This window comes from Dipodomys merriami, unplaced genomic scaffold (assembly GCF_024711535.1).
Source record: "Dipodomys merriami isolate MVZ:Mamm:240054 unplaced genomic scaffold, mDipMer1.0.p SCAF_20, whole genome shotgun sequence".
In the NCBI taxonomy this organism is placed as follows: domain Eukaryota; kingdom Metazoa; phylum Chordata; class Mammalia; order Rodentia; family Heteromyidae; genus Dipodomys; species Dipodomys merriami.
This window is the reverse complement of record NW_027203382.1, coordinates 8,679,794-8,705,090: the sequence shown is the minus strand read 5'-3', so window position 1 is coordinate 8,705,090 and position 25,297 is coordinate 8,679,794. Positions and strand designations below refer to the sequence as shown.

At 35.8% G+C, this 25,297-nt stretch overlaps 1 protein-coding gene across 1 annotated transcript in view; it reads right to left on the bottom strand.

Moving 5' to 3' along the window:
- Positions 1-25,297, bottom strand: part of Ell2 (elongation factor for RNA polymerase II 2) — a 72,265-nt gene that overhangs the window by 25,627 nt on the left and 21,341 nt on the right. Inside the window, exons 3-4 of the mRNA XM_070031045.1 lie at positions 5,116-5,237; positions 1,610-1,773 (exon numbers count right to left, since the gene is read on the bottom strand). Of these exons, the coding sequence (XP_069887146.1) occupies positions 1,610-1,773; positions 5,116-5,237 (286 nt within the window). The remainder of the gene's footprint in view (positions 1-1,609; positions 1,774-5,115; positions 5,238-25,297) is intronic.

The window sequence follows — 25,297 nt, the reverse complement described above, 5'->3', positions numbered from 1 at the left end:
CATTCTGATGATGATTCGAGACTTTTATTCTTTTGTTGTATACATCACTTACCTCAGTGTTCATAATAAAGCAGTGGATTAAAATAACACTTTCAAATAGGGGCAGATAAAACATAGTTTCTATTTTAAAACATAATGTAGATTTTAGCAATAATTTGAGATGTAGCCTACTAGCATAGACAGCTAATTACATTATCTATGAAAGGAAAGGAGAAAGAAAGGAGCCTGGAAGTTGTTACCTTACTCAATAGGAAAGGGTAGGTTAAAAAAATTCTCATTGCTTGCAACTTACTAGGCAAGGAACTGTGACCCTGTGGGTATAGATACCTGGGGAAGCCAAGAATTGTTGTTAAACCAAACTAAATGTATCTAAGCTAAGCACCATGTCCCAGGAGCACTGGCTTTGTTCCAAAGAAACACTTATTAAGACAAGTAGTGTTTCTTAAAGCTGAATGTACTATAGTGGGGTCAGCAACGGGGTAAAGGAAAACAGAAGTAATAACTGTATCAAACATGGAAAGATGTTGGTTAATTAAGTAAGAGATCTGGTTCTATAAGAGACCGTTTTCATAAGCATTTACATTTCTAAATTAACAATAATTTTTTAATCATTTACCAGGATGACCTGAAATATTAATCTACTAAGGACTCAAAGTCCTTGTCCTTACTCTTGATCATTTTTAGTATTGTTAATAGTCACTATGCATTGATTCATTAAGATTATTCAGGACACTGATCATAAAGGAGAGACTCATCTTGTTGGTCTGGTCTTACTTCCCTTCGATCTGATGCATGTATGAGTGAGTGATGATAAAGACAATGGGGTGAGGCAGAGACTTAATTAGTGGATAGATGAAGACAAGGATCATAATTGTGGCACAAAAAGTTGAGCTGAATGTTTTCATATAGTTTGCTGTAAGTCCATTTCATACTTTATTTTGGTGCCTGTCTCTGGCTTGAACTCGGTCCTGGGCACTATCTCTTGAGCTTTTTTACTCAAGGCTAGTGCTCTACCACTTGAGCCACAGCTTCACTTTAGCTTTTGGTAGTTAATCAGAGATAAAAATTTCCCTGCCTGGGCTGGTGTTGAATCACAATCTCAGACCTCATTTTATACTTTTGCAGTAGAATTTCTTATTATTCAAAGCTTTTCTGAAAATATAAGCAAAGTCTGCAACAGTAATATTATCAACTCAAAAAATTGACCAATAGATTTTACTGTAAAAATAGCTTTATAAAAGTGCAAAACAAGAACCACACTGTCCAGTTAAATTACATCACCCAGTGACAAAGAAAACACAACGGTACCACTGTTTATAGCCACATGTAGTAACACGATCAAATTCTAGTATTGTAAAATAAGTATCAAGTAACAGAGTATTCAAGATTAGTAAAGTCATAAAACTTTAAAATGTGTTAAAATGTGTTTTACAATTTACTAAAAGTCTGAAGAGAACAAATAATCTTTTTAAAAATTGATATTATGTATGCAAAATGGTCTGAAAAGTTAGTTCTGTGCTTTCTTTCAGTTAACAATACCAGTATTTACCTACAGCGATCTTGAATTACTCCAATCAATCAGCGAGAGGAGAAAGATATCTATACAAACCTACATATGGTCCACCGGGTTTGATAACTTTTGTGCTTCGATTGCGGGATTCTTCCTCTGCCTGGGTCATTCTTTCTCGTGTCATCTGATACGAGTCGTTTGTTGCACACACTGTAATTTTATCTTGTATAAATCCCAGACAATTGAGCTGAGAGGCTCCAGAGCTGTCAAGAAAGATAGTGGCTTTGTTAGACATGACTGTCGTTTTATACAACATAGGTACAAGAACGGTATTATCCTAAAATCAGTAGCCTTGAATAAGTTTTCAGTCAATTAGTAATTTTTAAATGCAAAGACTAATTAAAATATTTCTGTTCCTCCTTTCTATTTTTTCTATACTATATTCTCAATAAAATGGGCAAAATAAACTTTCAGAGACCAAATACAGGAATTACAAATAAATAAGCAAACAGTATTTGAAGCTGGATGCCAGTGATCACACCTGTTAGCTACTTAGGAGGCTAAGATCAGAGGACTGTAATTCAAAGCCAGCCTCTGGAAGAAAAGTCCATGGCACTCCATCTCTAAACAGCAAAATGCCTGACTGAAGATGCCAGACCTGTTGTGAGCAGGCAAGCCTTGAGCGCAGACCACAGTATGGGCACACACACACAAATCAATCAATCAATAATCTGTCATCATCTGGAGTGAAGACCAGAGTTCCAATGGATCAATATTGTAGTTTTGCTTTCACTTAACAGTCAATCATTTTTAATTTACCTACCACTGAAAGGAGAGATATTTAAACGTTTACTTTTAGTAGAATGACAGCATACATGCATAATAACAGTGGAACACTCACTGTAATTCTTGATATTTTTGATAAAGCGTGAGTTTTAAGGCTAAAATCTTGACAGACATGAGGGCGTATTCTTGTATTAGTAATCCAAAGTTCACCCAAATTTGTATTAACTACTTCCTGGAATTTCTATATCGCAAATATTGAAGAAAATAAAGGGCAAGTAATATTGTTAAAAGTCCTATTGAAACATCATTAATATTAATATTGACTCAGAATATGGTTTTGTTTGAAAAGAACATATCACATCTAGTATTTTGAAAGACAATAGCATAGCTTTTAAACAAAGTAGAATGTAAAAGTAATGAAAATAATACCATACCTTTAGTCTTATTTCTTATTATTTCCAAATGGAATTACAAGAAACTTTGTTACCATACTGAGAAGGGTTTATTCTTTAAAAATGTAACTTGATAATACTGTTCTTTGGAAATGCTCCTTTTTAAAAGAAATCAGCTCATTGAACATTTTAATAGATATTTATTGGCCAGGGACTGCACTGCACACCAGGTAATCTAAGAGACATCAAGTTTGTAACAAGGACTGGACAGATGTGGTCCTTCCTTCAAGGAGCTTTTTCTCTAATGGTAGGAAGCAAAGATGAGTTAACTGGCAATTATAACAGTATGACAAATGTCAAGAAGCAGGGATCCCCAGGAAAGGTGCCTCACTTGGACTTCCTAAAAGAAGTGATTCCTGACCTGATTAAAAAGATGGGTCGAGAAAGATGAGGAGGAATAGAAGAGTTCTAAGATGTAATCATAAGCTGTGTAGGTTTGGAATAAGAAAGATTTTCAGTTTAGCCAAAGAAATTCAGGAAGGACAATTAGAGATGAGGAAGGGTTTGAACAATGAAGACTGAAAATAAAAGAAAACAATTTGAACTGTTGGGAAATTAGTCTGGATGGAGAGTAGATGGGGAAGGGATTTCAAGAGTGAAAGCTGAAAGACCAGTTAGGGAGCTACTGAAGAAATACAAGTAGGAAGGGATGAAGAAAAGTAAGAATGTAGAAAAGTTAGTAGGTATATTCCAGAGATGGTGAGAAGGTGGGACTGGACAGGCATCTTAGGTGATGGTGTCATAATTAGATATTGGTGTGCCCAAGTGGTACATAACTTCTGGGCTGGGTGTTAGGAGAGAGCCCTTCTTCTTTTAACCAGCCACTAACAATCCAACTGTGTAACAGTGGATAAGTCATGTGTTAAACGAAGGATTGACCTATGCAATCATAAAGCACTCTTATACTTGGTGATTCTCAATCTACCACAGTGCTGTTGAAAAGAATTTCCTGCCATGATAGTAATGTGCTGTATTTGTGTTGTTTACTAAGTAGCTACTCATAGCTTTTGAGACTGTAAAATGAGGTTAGTGGAAATGCACAATGGAATTGTAAATTTTCCTTGATTTTATCAACTGAAATATGAATAACTGCATGTAGTTTGCAGCCATTAAAGTGAATAGCACGGGAACCCTATATAATCTATAATAGCCTTTGACATGATAACATGCAATCAGGCTAAAAACACAAGTTGGAGGCAGGTAATTTTCAGTAAGTAAAATCAGTATATACTTAGGGAGAATAGTAGATTAAGATAAAGAAGAAAGTTGTTTAGTCACCTTAAGTAGGAAAAGAAATCTAGGGCTCTTTCAGCTATGTGTCTTATTTTGTATCCTTGCCTTCTGTTCTTGTCTAAACCTCAGCCTTGCTTTCTTTCTCCTACAAAACGCAAGTCCTTACATAGTTTTAATGAAGATGAACTGGCATGGGTATTCTGGGCCAATGCCAAAGTTTTATACCCCAAGGATTGAGTATCTCTATACAAGAGCAGAACAAACTTCCCCTAGCTCAAGGGTCCATTTAACAAATCAGAGGCAACCAAATTAAATCAGGTGAAACAAATGGCTATTGTTTTTGGAGGATGAAAGTAATATAAATTTATATTCTTGTATTCCTCCTCTGCCTTCTCTTCTTCCTCTTTCTTCTTTTTATTTTTTAAATCAAGAAATGGGTATGCAATATTAAGGTTAATATAGAAGCTTCCAGGCTGTTGTGAAGGATGGATATATATATATATATATATATATATATATATATATATATATATATATATATATATATATCCTTCCTTTTCTTTCTTTTTTTTTTGCGGGGGGGGGGGTCTGGTCGTGGGGCCTGAATTCGGGCCTGGGCGCTGTCCCTCAGCTCTTCAGCTCAAGGTTAACGCTCTACCACTTGAGATACAGTGCCACTTCTGGCTTTTTTCTTTTTGGTTATGTGGTGCTGAGGAATCGAACCCAGGGCCTCGGGCATGCAAGGCAAGCACTCTACCACTGAGCCACCTTCCCAGCCCCTCCTTCCTTTTCTTTTGTGTTTAAGCCTTGAGTGGAGTATAAGACACTTAGTTAAATTCAAGAACAAAACCTTTAAAAACAAGCCCTCAAATATTAATTTAAATTTTACTGGTTATATATTTTCTCTACCTGAAAAAAACCTTGTTCAGTGCAAGAACCTTAGATTTTTTCAGCTGTATGTGCCCCAGTGACAAACACAATTTCTAGTATATATTAGGTGCTTAGTATTTTAAAAATAAAATCCATGTAGCTCAATTCAACAAATATTTATGGAATGGCTAGTAAGTACTTCATTAATTTTTAGAAAGTCTCAAATAAACATCTGACCTTTAGCATACCTGGAGCAGCACTTACCTGGAGAATGTTTGCTGGATGCAGTCAAAACTGCCCTGAGGGTTATCTTTGCCCACATTTGATAAATAGAAGTTAAAGTTATGTACTTCATTGAGGGGATCATTTTTGGGAATTTTGACAAGCTAGAAGTGGGGAAAAGAGAAACACCTCAAATTACAGATTTGCCACAGAAGATCTTCTAATCTTCTGACTTACTGGTTTTTCAAGTCAACCATTTTATAGCCTTCTTGATACATGTCTTTATAGCACAGCATTTAAATGGTCAAATAATTCATGTACTCTATCAAGAATGCCTACAATGCATCACATTTTTATTTACATTTTCTTCCCTTGTCAGTAATTTTTCTTGCTCAATACTTATAAGAGGAATCCTGTTAATTTCAAACTAGGAAATCTATAGTTCACATGGATCAGTAATAAATGAATTTGCTTAAAAAAAAAAAGTTCTTGCTCATTTAAGACACATAAGTAACTTTTATCTTTGGCTGATACCATCTTCTGCCTAATAGCTTCTAGGTACTAAAATAGTCTCTTTTCATTTTCCAGTCTTTTGCATTCTTAATAAAAACCCATTTTAATTCTTGCTTCTTACAGTACAACTTCTAAAGAATAATTAGCAGAACAAGGATAACTCCATAATTATATTCATGAGCAAAATGCAGTTGGGGTGTTTCTTTTAGCCCCATGATTCCCTGATTCATCCTCATGTTTATACAACAGGGTCAGAAGCCTACAGAGAAGATTCTGCAGGCCACTCCCAGGCTGAACCCCAGGCAACACTGTGGAACCTGCAGATGTATTTGCTGCTGTGTTGCTCAACTTTTGGTTTCCTTAGCTAGTGGGAAATCCCATGAACAAAGGAACAGGATTTTTCTAGGTGACTGAGGCCTTGCATCAAGTACATTTCCTGGAGTATGGCTGGAAGGCAGTAAACTTGTGTGAACAATTGAGAATCTTCTTACTGTCCTTAAACTGCTCCTGTTTACTTGGCACCTGCCTTTTTTTTTTTTTTTTAAAGAAGGAGCCACCATGGTATCAGGTGGTGTTAAACGAATAGGATTCTCGGCAATTACATAAAATATGAATTTTTACCCTCCAGCCTCAAACAGAATTTTAATAACTTGGTAGACAAGTAGGGAAGGGAAAGTGTTTTATAATACTCATTCTTCGAAAAAAAAATCTCTCCTTGCTATCATTGGAACATCAAGGACCAGAGATAACTAGTTGATGTGTATTGGCATACTTGTGAATGGGCAAGTGAGCTAGTAAGTCTTTGTAGAAGTTACCCTGTGAGTTAACCAAGCTAAAAACGCTCATTGACCTACACTTAAAATTTAGAACCCCTATTTTCAACACAGAAAATAAAAAAAATGAAGGTAAGAAGGGAGACAATTGTAGTATTGGGAATACAATAAGGAGTGAGTGAATATGAACAAGAAGAGAGTAAGGAAAATATCTTCTCAAAAAAGATTAGAAACACTTGCTTGGATGGAACAGAAAGCTCAAATTTCACTGAAGATTCTGAGTATTAGATAATAATCCACACTGTTTTCATTATCCATGAATTTAGGCAACTCTTTTTTTGCTCCTTATTTTAAATTAGTCTCATTTCTTCAAGAAACAAGCCTCTACATTTATTGTCAACTCTACAAATAATACCTCGTGGAGGCTCTGCTGTTACTCTCTAACCTCCCAAATTTCCCCCAGTTCTAAAATGTTACCACATTTTGTGAACAAGTCTTAATTTACTCTATCTGTAGGTACTTATCAGGCTGTCTAACTGGGTGAGCAAACTCCATGCCTAGTTGCCACACATCCTGGCAACATCTTTAGCAGTTGGGAGAGCAGGAGTAAAAGGAATGCCTGTGTGGAACATAGAGAATCTAAATAAAATCCATTTGCATGCTGTTCTATAAGCACACTGAGGTCAGCTTCTGCCTTCTGAAAAGAGTAGAGGCCTGCTGACAAAAAGGATATTCACCATGGCCTAAAGCCTTTCTAAGGCTGGGGAGACAAGGGAGACAGGTAGGAAAAAGATATGGACTCTTGAATGAAATCCCCTCCTGGTCACAATTCCTTTAACTAGCATCTTTCTTTCCTACTGGCCCTCCATCTTGATCTCAATACCTGCTTGAGGAGATTGTGTCAGGCTTTTGCTTTAGTAGTTAGGTCTAAGGTTTTCCTTTTGTGCATCTGGGTTTGGACAATGCATTGTAATTTAACCTTTATGGAAGATTTGCATGTGCCAGATGTAACATGCATTTAAAAAAAAGCAGACTATTTTTTCCCCATTTTTAAAGAGTGTCTGGAATCTGTACTGAAATTCTAAAAATATGTGTGTGTAGTCTAATTTTTAGTTTTTAGCTCAAATGTGTAATGAATAGGAATAGGAAAGGATCAGATAAAAAAGAAATGAAGTTTTGTTTATTCTAAAAGCAAATATAGCACATTCTCTCCCATTTCCCCCCTCCCATCCTTACCCTCAGGTAGTCCATTTTTTACATAATGTACATTGAATATAATGACTAAATTTTCTCATTCTTTCTCTCTCCATTGGAAAGGGCCATTTTAACTTATTTGAGACACTTATTCCTGTTTCATACCTGACAAGCAGAGTAATTTGAAAATCAAAAAAGATAAGTGCACACGAACCACCACAGAATGACTAAAGATTCTTTATCTGTGAATCCTGTGTGTGCATTTGCTTTTCAGTTTCCTCTGAGATAGTTGCTTAGTCCTTAAAAAGCGATTCTGGGCAATGAATTAGTACATTTTCATTACTCTCCTCCCTTGAATCCCATAAATGTGAAGGTTACTTCTTAAAACAAAGTTTTGTGACTATTTGGAAGACAAGACTATCTAGACAAGCTGTGGGACAGTGGCTACACAGCATAAAAGTGATGCAGATTCTAGGTTCTTCTGAAGCTGGATCTCAGTCTTGAAAAGGCCCACCCACATGTGGCCTTCCATAGTCTCACAGGTTCTTGTCTACGCTGACATTCCCATAGTTTGGCTGTGATGTCCCTCTGTCCCCTACCTACTCTAATTGTCATGTACAACCTGTTCTTTTCAGTAAATCTCTTGCTTGCCCACCTGTGGGCCAAAGTGTTATATATACTTACCAGCTAGAAACATAAGTGCTATTTTCATTTCATTCTTGAGGGTATACTTAGATATTAATGCAGGTAATACTTGACTCTAATCTATACTTTGAGAATGAAATATCACTTAGAAAGTGTTAAGGACTGTGTGATTCCAAATCAAGATAAAGGGTTTAAAAGTATATCACCATGTCTGGGCAACTGGAAAAGCAGATTTTAATTTTCATTTCAAAATGAGAGACTAAAAATCAAAGGCTTAGGACCACAATCCACATACAACCTTCCTCCCAAACTCCACTCTGTCTTTGATAAGAAGCCACAAAGACAAAGTTTCAGGAAACTTTCAGACATTTGTAATCAACATAAACACTGTATACCAAGATGTATAAGTCAAAGCTTCTAATTATTCTGAGATACAAGCTCAGGCATGTAGCAATGGAATTGTCTGAAAGGTCATTTCAACATCTAGTCATAGACCTGCTATTTACAGGGGATCTAGGGTAGAAGTCCAATGTGCATATGGCTGCAACTTTCACATTTATCTATAATAATATCAGCTTAACAGTAGCTGGTGCCTTTAATGCAGAGATTTCCTACCTCTAAGTCAAATACTTCCTTTCAACACTGGATTGAAGTATATGTTAGGTTTAAAATGACACCAATATGTTCAAAAATTACTCAAATACTTTTGTCTTTTGGTGGATAAGACAAATGATTAAGATGACAGAACTCTTCTTTGTCTGGAAATGATTCTATGGAGTATTAATATCCAATCTTCCTACTAAGGTGACCATAAATGTTCAGTGAGGTACTCATGACCCAGTAGAACCACAGATTGATATGACAATTCTTTTTTAAAAATTTATAAAGTACAAAAATTTATTTTTTTTTATACTTATGGAGGCTAGGAAGCTCACAATCAAGGTTCAGTGTCTGTTGATGGCCCAGTTTCTCTTCCCAAGTTGGTGCCTTGAACTTTACATCCTCACATGGCAAAAGGGACAGAGGCACAAAGGGCTGATATGACCATTCTTGAGGTAAAATTGAAACCATAGGAAAACCAGGATCATCTAGTTGAATATGCATCTTAAAATGCTGATTACCTTGTCATACTCACACATGTTTATAGTATTTCTTCCCCCACTAGAATATAAACTCTGATAGTACAGGAGCTTTTATGTGTTCCATGAATATACTGCCAGCATCATGAATGACGCACAGCACAAAGCAGTAACTCAATACATATTTGTTGAATGAATAAAAATGAATAGTATCTAACATGGGACTAGAACGGAGCTGTCTACTGCCTTTTCCATCAATATTTCCAAGACAGGATGAAAAAATGTCCTTATTTTAAAAGGGGATTCTATCATTAAATAATTTTGAGAAATGCCATCAAACAAGATGACTCTCTTTGTTTTAGATACTTGCAGCTAAGAAGATGTTTCCCAACTATTGTGATCAAAGAATTCACCTCTTCATCCCACCAGTATCTCAGAAAGCCAGCCTAAAGCTTACTACTGAAGAGATCTATTGTTTAACCACACAATGTATAGACTGTATATTAAAGTTAGTTATAAGCTTAACAGAATTCTCTGTTGTCCTACAATTTGTCCACAGTCTTGAAGATACTGATTTCCTGGCAATCTAGAAAATAGTCTAGCTAGAGATATATATTTGCATGTACTATTCAAATTCTACAAATCAGGGGCAGAACAGATAACCTAGAATCAGAATAGAAAATAGAAACTTCAACCTGAAAGCCACAAGTCCTATTTTTTAAACCAGCTCAACATGAAAGGGTTAGAACAAAAATAGTTTCTCCTGTCAGTCCAGATGTGCAAACCAATGCTGCGGGCAGGTGGGGTAAGAAATAAGAAAGAAATAAAATCATATTCTTGAAACAACAAGAAGATGCAATGCATTCCTGATGAAAGCGAAGAGCAGATGAGGAGGTAGAATAATTCTGACATATGATAGAAATAGCTGGAACTTTATATGACAGATACTTTATTGAGATGTATAAAATGTTCAATTCATGAAACACAAAGAGAAATATTGGTAGTTATTCAAAATTTCAGGTCATGTAGCAGTGATAATAAAGAATTTAGGACAATGTAAGTATGTTTGTGTTCTTCTTCTTTAGCAAGCTTATATGATACAGAAGTAAATAGTAAAGTAGAAAAGCTTTTCCTATTATTATTCATGTAGCCCCTCTAGATGCAGTAGTAAGATTTCTGAAGCAATTCTGGATTACAGAGCAGCATGTCCTACACTGACTTATGTTTGAAAAAATAAGACACTTGCCTAACCCTAATGCAGGCCTTTAAATTTACATCCATCTCCGAGAGAACATTGATGAAAGCATTTTAAAACTATTTTTTAGGTCAAATTATAAGTAAATGATGACCTTTTTTGGAATTAAAGTACAAATTTTAAAAAATCAAATATGCTCATGTTCCTATGCAATTTAAATGGAAAAAAAATCCCTGCCATACATTTTTTGGCTTTCTTAATTGATTATTAAGGGGAAACCAGTCATTCGTTTAGTTTAATTTTATTGTCAAGGTGATGGACAGAGGGGTTACATTCCATACGTAAGGTAATGAGTACATTTCTTGTCTAACATTGTTATCCCCTCTCTCATTTTTCTCCCACTTTCCCTTCCCCTCCAGTTCCCCATCCCCTGAAGTTGTAAAGTTCATTTCCAATAGGAAACCAGACATTTAAAAAAATGTTGGTGTGTTCAATGAGATAATTTTGATTAACTGACATTTAATTAATTTATTTCACAATATTAATTAAGTTTTATTGTCTTAGGCATTGTTTACATTTCTAAAATATATTACTGAATATTAAAATAAAAATCCTTGCCAGGTGCTGGTGGCTCACACCTGTAATCTTAGCTACTCAGGAGGCTGAGATCTGAGGATCACAGTTTGAGCCAACTGGAGCAGGAAAGTCCATGAGACTCTTATCTCCAATAACCACTGGAAAACCAAAAAGTGGAGCTGTGGCTCAAGTGCTAGAGTGCAGGCCGCCTTCAGCACAAAAGCTCAAGGACAGCACTGAGGCCCTGAGGAGTAGCACGAAAACAAAGCAAAGCAAAAAGGATTCTAACATGTTTTGCTATAATGAGTAGCAGACCACTTTTCTTATATACAATAATATACAACTTAAATAACTGAATCCCTCAATATATTTGCTGAGTGCATGTCTTCTTTTTAAATAGAATTGACCAATACTAGTTTCACGAACTACAGTGGAGTTTCAAGGTAAGTTTTATTATGAGTCATTTTTTTTAGCTTCATGGCTAAAAATTCTTTAGTAAAAGAAACCCAAGCAGGTGGCTAGGTGTAAGTTGGGTGGCAGCTGAGTATTTCAGGAAAAGAACGGGGATGACAGTTATTGGCAGCAGAAAGATGTAAATAATAAATACTAGATATACTTACTCTACCAGAGGAAAAAAATAAATGACCCTCGAAGTATCAAAGAATAAAAGCTTCTGTTTGAAAATAAATGAAGCCAGGTATAGTGGTACACATCAGTAATTACAGCACTTGATTGGGAGGCTGAGGCAGGAGGATCTTGAATTTTAAGTCAGTCTAGGCTACATAAGGCGTTCTAGCTAGGCTATATAGTGAGACCTTGCCTCAAAACAAAACAAAAACCCAAACAAAACAACAACAACAAAAAAAGAATGCCAACTAAGTAAAACTCAAAGTAGCTTTTGGAAGAACAGTGAGAGGGCTGCTGAGAAAAATCTAATTAACTTGTTCAAAATTAGTCATGGCTAGACTACATTCTTCTTTGGTGGCAAAACCCAAAATCTTCCATTGAGATCACCAACTCTATCATAAAGCTGCATTTTATTTTTATTTTTTTAACTAGTCACTTCATAGAATCAAGTTTTAAAAATTTTTATTTATTTGTTGCTTATGTGTTACTGAGGAACCAAACCCACACATGCCTGGCAAACACTCTACCACTTAGATCTACAGATCTACAGAATCAATTTAGAAATGAACTAAATTACCAATTCTGGCTATGTCAGGCCCAAGTATCATTTATTTTTTATACTGCTCTCTTACTTATACTTAGTAGGCCTAAGCTCTTTCATAGAATATACAAAATTCCCTTCTTACCAGACAACACTCTTGCCACTACACCCTCCACCTTGGGAATCCTCTGCCAATGAATATTAGCATGCATTGATCTGCATCCTACTTGATTTTTAGTGAGTACTAATCAATCTTCTATAAACCAATCAACTCAAGGCTTTTCCCTCTCTTGGGGAGCCTTTCCTTCCCTAGCATGATGGGTTTTTAGAACCATCTTCTGGATCCTCACTGTCCCTTCTTCTCTATATTGCTCCCTTCCCTGCATGGAATACTGAATAACTATTTATGTGTCTTTTTCTCTAGTAGACTGAGTTCTTTGGAAGTAAGGATCATGGTCCTTTGGGACATAGTAAATAATAAATATTTGCTAGATTTACATGAAGAAACTTAAAACTGGATTAAATTCACTTAAAAGGTGCTTTATAAAAGTATTCTAAATGCATTTGAAATAGATTAAAGACTCTATTGACATCTACAACTCCTAACAGAGGTAAATACCAATAAAATGAAAGGAGGAAAAGTCCACATGTATAAATGTCAGGATGAGAAAGTTTCTGATCTTTCTTATACTATATTTAGCTTCCAAACCTGGGCCAAGTGGCTTGTTTGGCTTGTGGGATTTAAACTTATATTCCATGCTTTTCTTTTTTAAAACTATATTTCATCTTTATTAAAATGTAGAAATACTTTTGCCCCACCAAATTCCATTTGAAAATATAGTCTGACCTCTTTAAAACCACTTGATGTTTTAAAGGACTTAGGGAGACCACACTAAAAAAAAAATTCTAAATTTAGTGCTCTGGTCAAGAAGCAAGACTTTGTTGTTGTTGTTTTAAACTGGTTTGATTCTCAGAAACAAAACCCAAACCTGAATTCTACAAGAAAAAAATATCTTAAGTATGACTGACAACTTCCAAATTATTGCTACTCTTCTCCTTTCTTCTTCTTTAGACTGGAGGAAAGCTGTCATGTACGATGCCAGGAAGAACTACTGGCAGACACCAGAGGGCCTAGGATCCGTGCTTGGCAGTCAAAAGTAGTTGTGTAAACCTTCTGGTAAGAGTGAGACTTGAAAGATGAGAGTTATCCTCAAGATCAACAGGGGTTTTGAAAAGTGGCTCAGACCCTAGATTTTGCAAAACACATGGTTTCAGACTATACCAATCAACATCCGTAAGATAAACAACAGTTAAGTCTGCAGAATATTTATATACAGGTTTAGAAGCATATTTAGCTCTTAATTCTGTTTCTCAAAATCAATTAATTGTAAGCTCCTTACACCCTTTTTAAAAAGCTATACAGAATGCTTTTCTGAAAATTACTCATATGGGAAATCCAACACACATTACAAGTAGTCAGAACTGCTCTGGTTGAGGAAATGGGAGATGAGGGACTGAGGCTGGGAGGCAGGCATTGTGACAACATCATAACATCTGTGGGGACAAAAGCCCACAGCCAAGGTCTATGCTAAGGAAGCAGAAACTGCAAGACTTGCAGCAATCATGGGATATTATTTTAGTAATATTGTAGTCAGATCTTAAATAAAAATTATGAAAGAATGTGTTATTAAAAGGCATCTTTGCATGTCACTTTTTTTTTGGATGGGAATTAGTGCCAAACTTTTGGAGGACACTAAGATAGAAAATGGGGCCCAGATGTTACACTGTCTTTTTTTAGTTATGAAGCTTAAAACTGGCCTCCTTGCTGGGCACAGATGAAAACTAGATATAGACCTTGTATATCTATGACCCTATCAATGTTTTTTGAAATTAAAAGCAATTCTTCCAACTGAAAAGAAAAATAAATTGACCTCCTTCAGCACTTTGAGAAAAAAAATAATATGAAGTTTTCTTTTATATACAGGTGAAAAGGAGCCGAGTGCTGGTGGTTCACACATGTAATCCTAACTACTTAGGAGACCGAGATCTGATGATTGCAGTTTGAGGCCAGCTCGGGCAGGAAAGTCCCCATGAGACTCTTATCTCCAATTAAACACTCAAAAATCAAAAGTGGCACTGTGAATCAAGTGGTAGAGCCACTAGCCTTGAGCACAAAGAGGCTCAAGGACAGAGCCCAGGCCCTGAGTTCAAGCCTCACAACCGACCAAAAAAAGCAGAAAAGGCCAAAAGCTATGTACATATGACCATATAAGATGATGATAAGTGAAATGAACCCCAAGATAGGGACACAAATATCTTTTTTCTTTCTTGCTATTGTTTCTAACGTATTTATAATGTACCATGTGATTTTTTTTGTTTCTTTGTATGTTCCTCCCCCATGGTATAACCCCTGTTTTCACTGTATTTGATGTCAGTGCCCTGCATCTTGTATATACACTTCTCTAATTCAGAGAGGGGAAGGGTAAAAAAAACCAAAATGCTTAAATAAGGACACAGGTTGACCCATTGTAACAATGAGTTGTACAAAATATTATGTTGAAAATGAACTTTACAACTTCGGGGAGGGGGGTTGGGCTAGTGGGGGGGAAGGAATGGTAGAAAACAAAGGAGGAGACAACAATGCTCAATAGGAAATGTACTCATTACCTTGCTCATGTAACTGTAAGCCCTCTGTACAGCATTTTTACAATAAAAAACATACAGGAAAAAGGAAGGAAGGAAGGAAGGAAGGAAGGAAGGAAGGAAGGAAGGAAGGAAGGAAGGAAGGAGGGAAGGAAGGAGGGAAGGAAGGAAGGAAGGAGGGAAGGAAGGAAGGAGGGAAGGAAGGAAGGAAGGAAGGAAGGAAAGAAACCAAGCACATGTAATGTCTGACCAATTTCCTGCTTCAGCTCCAGTGCCTACCATTTGTGTTTCCTTGGTAAGTAACTAGCCTGAGCAACCCTCGCGTTCTTCCCAGTAAAATATAGATAATAATATTATGCCTCCTATGACTATGGTGAAACCTAGAGATGCTCTACCGGAGGTGCTTGACATAATAATGCACAGAGTATGTGCTAAAAATTTGCCCTGATGAGATAAGAACAATATTGGGAAGCTCCTGACCTGTCTGCTGCAAGCACGCACACACCTTCCTTAGCATAATGATGTGGTTGATTTTTAAATTTTCAAGTGGGTAAAGATGGTAACAAGCACCTTGAGGATAATCAAAAGTGGGCTCTACTATATGGTGAATTCTTGGTATTTACAAAAGGAAGGAATAACAGGTCTTCTAGGATAACGCTTTTTAACATTAGTGTAAATGGAAGCCAAAGAAGCAATCTGGGAAAACAATAAAAAAGATTAGCAATATTTCTAATTGTCCCAAACCCAAAATACAGAAAGAAAAGATACAGAAGTGAATCAGCCACAACAAGTCTCCATGGAAGGCTGAAAAATTACAGATGCCTGCTGCTACTGGGGAAGGGTAGCAAACACTGCTTCCCAAGTGTCCTATGTACAAAAAATATGCTGCCTTTGGAGCCCCAGAGAGCCCCGGATACTAGGTACAGCACAACAAAGAAGCAAAGAAAATAGAATTAAGGGTTCTCATGGGAACCACAGCGTGTTACTTTAAAGCATTCAATCTTCATAAATAATAACATTTTTTAAAAATTTGTAAGTTTTTTTCCTTAGGTCAAAGCTGTAATTACCTCTAAAAGTGAGCAATGCTTGTAATATTATAATTTTTACCAATATTTCCCCAAGTGTCTGATCTGAAAATACACTTCTGTTGTGGAATCTATTCCAAAAGAACTTATTTCTATTTGATACCTTAAATTAAATTCACTTGCTAATTTCCTTTATGCTTATAGAGCAAAATTATTTCAACTAAAAGTTATAAAGTAAAATTATTTCTGATTTCACAGCTATTGATATACACATCAAGATATACACATCAAGAGCTAAATTAGAGAGTACAGTCCTGATTTCTAAGGGACCTTGGCAGGTCTAATGTAAATAAAAGGGATCATTAAACCTTTGAGATAAATTGACTTACATGTGTAAGAAATACAGAACTAAAAAGATTTCTAGGACTTGTATAGCTGGTCTTTGATAAGCTCTTCATGTAATAAAAAGAACCCATGGAAAAGGGGCAAATATTACACAGGGTCCTCCCACTTGGTTGTCTGGCCAACCCTCCACTACTTGCTACATCTCTAGCCTAGCTTTTTGCTCATTAATTGGAGATGTAGTCCCACAGACTTTTCAGCCTGAGTTGACTTCAAAGCCCCATCTTCCAGGTCTTAGCCTCCCGTGTAGCTAGGGTTACAGACATGAACAACCATTGCCCAGCTTGCATAGATTATTTTTGAGATAGGCTCTCATTTTATATGCTGGGACCAGCCTGGAGTGCAATCCTCCTATTTGTGTTTCCCTAGGTAGCGAGGAAGACAGTGCATGCTTCCATGTTCTTGGTTGAGATGGGGTGTCCTGAACCTTTTGTCTAGGCTGGCCTTGATTTAAAATTCTCCAGATCTCCAGCTCTCAAGTGGATAAGATTATAAGTGAAGGTGACAACAGCTGGCCCTATCTCACAAAAATTTTCCTTAATTATCTACTAGATAGTTATTTAATTTTGCTAGGAGGTACCATACAATCCCTCTAGGCCAAAAGAACTATATTAAGTAGTAAAACATTTTATCCTCTGGCTAGTAATTCATTTCATTGTCTTGTTTAAAAAGAAAGAGGAGAGGAAGTGGCGCTGTAGCTCAAGTGGTAGAGCGCTCGCTTTGAGCTGAAGAGCTGAGGGACAGTGCCCAGGCCCAGAGTTCAAGCCCCATGGCTGACAAAAAAAAAAAAAAAAAAAAAAAAAGAAAGAGGAGAAGGAGAAAAAAGAGGAGGAGACATGTGTTTTTAGAGATGACACTCATCTAAAGATGAAGGTAGAAAAACAGACATGTTGAATTATTAGTACCATAAACCATGATACAGAAAAAATTAAAGAAGCAAAATATATCAAAATTTAGGTAAATAATATAATTATTTAAAAAATAGTAAAATAGGGTAATTATCCCAAAGAGAGTTCATACTTATGAATTAAAAATAAAAACTCTCTCCACTGTATTAGGAGAAACATGAGTAAGATAAAAGAACTCAAACCACTCCTGGCAACATCAGATGCAGGCAGTAGAATATCGAAGAAACGTCATATCTTAAAACACTGAAAAGTTTTGCTGTGCCAGATATTACCAAGAAAATTATACTGTCAGCTTTTAAACATTATTGAATGACTAACTTTGAAATCTGAAAAAATGTGCAATCAATATTCGTCAGGGAAAGCACCTTGTGACAGACACTTCCTGAATTCTATGGAAATAGCAGCAGTGGTACTCTTGGGGCTAGTAGGGTAGGCAGTGTGTGTATGGGGGCGGGAGTGGGGAGCAAAATTCAGTGACAGTGATTGAAAATGTGATTCTCGGAGCTAGTGATTCATGCCTGTAATCCTAGCTGCTCAGGAGGCTAAGATTTGAGGACTGAGGTTTGAACCCAGCAGGGAAGTCCATGAGACTCTTACCTCCAATTAATCACCAAAAAAGCCAGAAGGGGAGTTGTAGCTCTAGTGGTAAAGTGCCAACCTTGAGCAAAAAAAAGCCAAGAGACAGTGCCCAGGCTCTGAGTTCAAGCCCCAGTACTGACAAAATAAGTAAATTAAAAAAATAAAATAAGGGTTGGGAAGGTGGCTCAGTGGTAGAGCGCTTGCCTTGCATGCATGAGGCCCTGGGTTCAATTCCTCAGCACCACATAAGCAGAAAAAACTGAAGTAGCGCTGTGGCTCAAATGGTAGAGAGCCAGCCTTGAGCTGAAGAGCTGAGGGACAGTGCCCAGGCCTAGAGTTCAGGACTTATGACCGACAAAAAAAAAAAGGAAGAAAGGAAGGAAGGAAGGAAGGAAGGAAGGAAGGAAGGAAGGAAGGAAGGAAGGAAGGGAAAAAAAGAAAGAAAGAAAGGAAGAAGGAAAGAAAGACAGACTAAAATACAATGTGAGCTTTTAGAACTTTCTATATTCAAAATTTACCTGTACATTTTATTCTATGTATCATTTTTAAAAAGTGGTGTTTACCATAACTGGAATAAAAATTCCTTGCCATCAGTTAATAATAATAATAATAATTAAATGTGAAAGCCATTACTACCTTGACCTAATAAATTATACATCTAAGAATCTTTCCTCAAAAAAGAGATGGAAATAAAAGTCTATGCACAAAATTTGTATATAAGATTATTATTATTTCTGCACAGAAATTGTTTCATAACAGAATGGCTAAATAAATGGTAATATATCCACACAATAAAATGCTAGGCAGCTACTTGAAAATATCTTTTATGATAGGAAGATGTTTATGATATATGCTTAAAAGCAGGATATAACAAAATCAATAAATATGCTGTCAATGCAATCTTAAAAATATATGTGTGGGATGGGAAAATGGCTTAGTGGTAGAGTGCTTGGCTAGCATGCATGAAGCCCTGGGTTCAATTCCTAAGTACCATATACTCAGAAAAAGCCAGAAGTGGTGCTATGGCTCAAGTGGTAGAGTGCTAGCCTTTAGCAAAAGCAGCTCAGAGACAGCACCCAGGCCCTGAGTTCAAGCCCCAGGACTGGCAAAAAAAATATGTGTGTGTGTTTGTGTGTGTGTGTGTGTGTGTGTGTGTGTGTGTGTGTGTGTGTGTGTGTGTGTGTGTGTGTGTGTGTGTGTGTGTGTGTGAAAGAGAGACAGAGACAGAGACAGAGACAGAGACAGAGAGACAGAGAGAAAGAGAGAGACACAGAGAAAGAAATCAATTTCTTTCTTTTTTACCATTCTTTTTTTTTCACCATTAGGGATGCTTTTATTACTCATCTTTACTTACATATATACTTTATATAATTCTACAATGTTCATTCACTTGATTTGCAAACTGAAACAATGAGGTTTGCAGAAGAATTGTCAATTATATTACAGGTTATCACTATGACTAATTGCCATTCATGAGTCAATCAGTTTAAACCCACTTTAAAAGAAGAAAAAATTATTTTTCTTTCTCTTTTAAAGAATCAGAAAATGCAAAGCATAAGACTTTCTCCAAAATATAGTCCAGGGTTTATGATTATCTTATTCTTCAAGTTCTATAAGGGAAGAACAGAACACTATCTTCTTTTAAAAAAACAACCAACAAATCACCAAGAATCCTTAGCACAAAGTTTTCCTTTATAGCTTACTACAGAACTTTCAGACAGCTGTGGCAATCTAAGACAACATCATCTTACTGTTTGGTGGATAAACACTCCCAAATATCTTCTTTTCTAAACTGTGAAGACTCAGTTTCATAAATTATCAATACAACTGAGAAAACTGAAAATCATTCAAATGAATTTAAAAAAGACCGCAGTACTGATTAGTAGATTATCACCACATTCATAAATATGACTACATTTTGCTCTCTAAAATAAGATATGCCTAATGTAATATTGAGTGATTATAAATACTTTGAGCTTTCTAAGTATTATAAAGGATTTTTCATTTTGCATAGCAGCATACTCATCAACCTATACTGTGTGTGCCCAATTTAGTTCTTAATCAGTTCTATATTGAATCCTGAGTTTTGTTACACTAACCCCTTAAAACTGCATCATTTTAAATTCAACTAACTGCCAACTTCAATTCCCCTAATCTATCCTTCCCAGATTGGACTTTTCCTCCCTGAAACCATTTCACAAACTCACTGCTCGAAAAATGTCAAGTGTTAACTCAGAAATAAAGATGGCCTGTCCTCCCACACCCTTGCTGATAGCACCTCTGCCTGTACCTTCTCTCGACTGGAGAGAAAGATTAGAGACAGGGAGAAACCTTTCTTTTTCCACTGATAAATGACAAAGCAATTCTATCAAGTAATTGACTAGAAAGATACATGGCTGGTGTCTAGCTATAGATATGCTCTCAAAACCTACCATTCTATTCTTCTCGTCAGTTTGTTTTTTAAAGCTTTACTGGTTTATCCAGGATTTTTAAACTCGACATCTCAAAAAATATCTTTTGGGAACAATTAGAGAATATATATAACATGGCTTTGGAGTACTATTGAAATGTACTCTGGTTTTCCTCATTTATCCCATAAACATGAAAAATTATATTTAAAATGAATGATACTGAGAATAAGCTTTAATTCACTTAACATTTGAGCCTACAAATAAATATAGTTTGTTATGAAGCTTGATGACATAATGAACTGTAATCTTGTCACTCAAGAACTAAACTAGTAATAATGATTTTCTACCTATCTGTTCACCTTCTTTCTCATCTGTCTTTCCTTACCAGGGGAAACCAATATTCTAACTTTTAAGTTTATTGTTTCTTCTTTCTTTGCTAAACTTATCACATATAAAACATACACAATATGGTGTTTCATTCTGCCTGTCATTTTATACTTAAACAATGTCATATCATATGAGATCTCTTCCCACTTGGAGTTTTCAGTATCATGTTGCTGTTATAATTGTGACTACTTTTCACCATTGACTATTCTTCCACTAACTTAACATACCATAGCTCATCTCCTTTAACCTGCCATTGTTCTTAGTGTGGACAAAATCAAGGAACAGAGCTTCTAGGTAATTAAAAGCAATAATATTCATAAATGAAGTGTTCTTGTGTAAGTCAGTATTCATCACAGCTGAAAATAAATTCTATATAGCTTCATGCCAGAGAGATTGTAAATCTCTCTCTTCCCTTTTCTTGTTGGATTTCAGGCATAATTAAACAGTAGAAAATTTCCTCTAGAATTACTTGTATGATTCCACATTCTAAGTGCTAAGGCTTCCTGGACAGTTCCATCTCCATGGAACAGGAGTTGGAGTGTTACCTGAATAGCTCAAGTACAGCACATCCCAATCATGAATATGCATATCTCCTCTCTCAACCTGCTTGAATATCATTCAAATAGTGAATAATGGGCTCACTATCCAACTGAATGCTCAAATAATCAACCCAGAGCCAATTAAGTCTTCCCTTTCCATCTTTTCCATATATATATATATATATATATATATATATATATATATATGTGTGTGTGTGTGTGTGTGTCACACACACACACACACACACACACACACACACACACACATATAATAAATCAAGGCAGCTACCAGAGAAGCATGTTAAAATGCAAATCTTGACTACATGATAGCCTGGCTAAATTTTTAAATGGATGATGATCTCCTGCAGTGTGTTTTAAGCTACAAATTGTAACCTACTAGATGTTAATGACATTAGTCCATTGGATTATGGCTATGATTCTTTTTTAATAAAAGAGAATAGAATAGAAAATCCCAGATCACATTGTCGAAGTACAGGTAAAATAAAGTGCACAATTTTTATTTAAGCTGTGGAAATGTCCACACCCTTATATGCAAAAGACAAAAAAGTCAGCTGTCTTAATGCAATTGTCTGTAAAATTGATTGAGAGAGATTCATCTTTGGAAGTAGTTTTCCCCTATAAGAAATGCCAGAGGGCTGGGCACCAGTGGCTCACGCCTATAATCCCAGCTACTCAGAGGGCTGACAGTTGAGGATCATGGTTTGAAGCCAGTCCCAGCAGAAAAGTCTATGAGACTTTTATCTACAATAAACTACTCAGAAAAAAAAAAAAAACCAGAAATGGCATTGTGGCATAAGAGGTAGAGCACTGGGGGCTCAGGGACAGGTCTGAGGCCCTAAGTTCAAACTCCAGAATCAGCAAAAAATAAAAAATTTCTTACTAAGAAATTCATGAAAACTATGAACTTTCTCCTGAGAAGACATGCTTGTATCTGCATATGTGCATATTCTCATAGTCTCATATTAGTGAATCTAGCTATTACAAGAAAACTGATGGATGGGAAGAGGTCCAGATTTTCAGATTTCATAATAGACCTATAACGAATTCCTATAGATGAGAAACATTGATCTCTAGGGTGACATATAACTTCTTTGGAAGATGGGGTTATTTGCCATACTTACTTGCTATTTTGTTATGCTGCAACTAAAGCCCCAAAAGTATTTGTGTCTTTTCTTGCCAACCAACTCCTTAATATTCTTCAGGTCAAACATGATTTCTTCTCTGAGGTCTTCCTGACCATCACTCTTCCCCTTGCTAGTCAAGGCATGCTCAACAAACGTTTGTTGTAAACTTGAATAAATTAAAATACTCACTGCCCATTTATCACAGGGGTGAGAACAGAAATAAAGAACTAAGGCAAGCTCCTTCATCAAGTAATACTATTCCAACAAGTAAGAATTTGTAAGCTTCAACAAGCAATGCAACTTTGAAGCTATGGTTTATACACTAGAAAATGGAGGCATGTTTCACACTGTTGTTATGAGGATCAAATGAGAATCCTGAGAACTAAATGGGGAGTCTAAGAAATAATATTTCTAAATGTTAATGGAAATTGCTGAAAAATACTTGAAACATATATGCAAAATGATAAAACAGATGTCTGCTTTTTATATTACATATAGGATAAATTATAAGACTTTACTTAGTAGAGGGATTTAAAAATTCCTAGCCTGAGAAAAAAATTCATGTTTCAAACCATATCTAGTGAGTTTTAAAGTTTGAAGCTAATAAAACTCTTTCCTTCTAAACTTGTTTGCTAAACATATAAGTTATAAAAGTGTTTTTGGCCTAAATACAAAGTTGATAACTTTTTTAAAAATATGTTTATCCCTTTCAATTTAAACCATGATTGTAAGAATATACTTTCCCTGTAATTTTTTTAGGTTAGCTAATATATGGGGCTATTAATTAATAATAGTCAAGTTAGTCAAGAATGGGCTCAGGAAATACTTTCTTATATTAATATTTTATTTCTCTTAACAGGAACTCTATATACTTCCACTGTATTGTTGCAGCTTATCAATCTAAGATGGTAGTACTTTCAAGATTTATGATTTTATGTATACTATATCACATAAAATACTGATAAACTGTAATATAAAAATAAGTACTACTAGTAAAGACATGCATTGTAAGTTCAAAGAGCCAACATGTCAAAAAGAAAACATATACCCTAGAATCAGTGACACACAGCATTCTTCAATGTGTTACATGTTGTTTGAGATAAGATTTGGGGCTTAGACATATACTATTAAGGTTTTTTTTTCTTGTTTTGTTTTGTTCTGCTCTGGTTTTCTTCCTTTAAATTTTAATTTGTTTCAAAAAGTTCTCACAAGTTCATCTTATACATAATATCTTATACATAAAGATCTCTTACTTGCTTATAGTTCAAATGTAAAGGATGGCTCAATAATAACAAGTAACAATGACAGGTAAAATAACTTTTCAAGCTTAAAAACCCACGTAAAATTATTTTTTCAAGCTGCAAAAACCTGTTTTTAAAGGGACATTATTTGTAACAGAGATGATACAATGTCCTAAATTTTAGTTTTTAGTGAGGATCAAAAATTTAAAAGCCATCAACGGCAGATTTTTTTTTTTTTTTGCAAGTCCTAAGGCTTGAACTCTGGGCCTAGGCACTGTCCCTGAAGTCCTTTTTACTCAAGGCTAGTACTCTACCACTTGAACTACAGTGCCACTTCTGGCTTTTTCTGTGATTAAGTAGAGATAAGAGTCTCATGGGCTTTCTTGATCAAGCTGGCTATGAACTATGATCCTCAGATTTCAACCTCCTGAGTATCTAGGATTATAGGCATGAGCTATGGGTACCAGCTGATGGCAGACTTTATTGACAGACATAATGCCTGTTGGATAATGCCATTTGGGAATAAGAGCTAGAATTTTAACATTATATTAGCTTTTGTCTTAAGGTTATATTTTGCTTCTGGTGCTGGAATGTTTATTGAATGCAACAGTAATCAACACTGCAAAGTAATTCATGGTATCTGTGGTATCTTCAGATTTCAGGTAGAATACTAGTATCAATGCGTTCCAAAGTGATGCAGTTTAATGAAAGGTGAGCACCTCAGTGAGTGCTTATATTTGGAGATTTGTCTTGAGATAGCCCTTGCTGGAATCTATGGAAAGCTGTGGTCAGCAAGCAGTTTCAAATGATTGTGTCCCCAGAAATCTAGTCAAAGTCCCTCCTATCTTCTGGCCTAGGTCCTCTTTGTATTGCTGGTGCCAGTGGTGGTATCTGTTCATGCTATATGTGTGTGTGTATATTTATATATATACACACATGCATATATATAATATATGCTATCTATACACATATATGGATGGTCAATTTAGTCACTACTTCTGCTTATTTAGGAGCCCTTATCCAGGTGAGAGAGTGAGTGAGGGAGGGAAGGAAGGAGAGAGAGAGACAGAGAGAGAGAGGAGAGAGGGAAAGGAGGGAGGGAGGGGGGATTAGAAACAAATAGAGAAGCTGGTTAATTTACAATAGCTTTGAATTATGATTAGTTTGTGATGAATTTCTAGAGCCAGCTTGCACATACCCTTGGCTAAAATGTGCATTTAAACAAGTGTGTATATTATAGCTAAATATCTTTGAAAATAAATTTTCTACTCTATTAACCTCTTAGTCAATAAACATGTAGTGATTCAATGTAAATATTAAAATAAATATCATCTCCGTGAGTATACCACTATATTTTAGAAATGAAAAAAACAAATTAAAAATTAAAACAGAACTACTATAACAAAAGAATATAATTTTAACATCCTTCCAGTGTTAATTATAATTAGAGGCAAGAGAATAAAGGTAGCTGTTAGTCAGCAAGCTTCTGAGCAGACTAACTAAACACAACCGTTGGCAAAACTAGTAGGCTAGCCAAACCAAAAATGGCAGGGAAAAGGAGTTAAGAGGGAAAACCTACTATCTAAGATGGAATGGCAGTGTTGTGAATTTATTTTTGTCTTTGCTGCTTGTTTCAAGCTGATAGTTATCTTTGCTTTCCTAGGTACTAAGTGGGGTAGGGAAGAGCAGTCTGTAGAAGCATTTTCAAGGCAGGCTGAAATTGCCTACTAATTTCAAAATACTGTATAATTTAGTTTTTCAGACCCAGTCTTCTCCTCAATCTCTATAAAGTATAACAAAT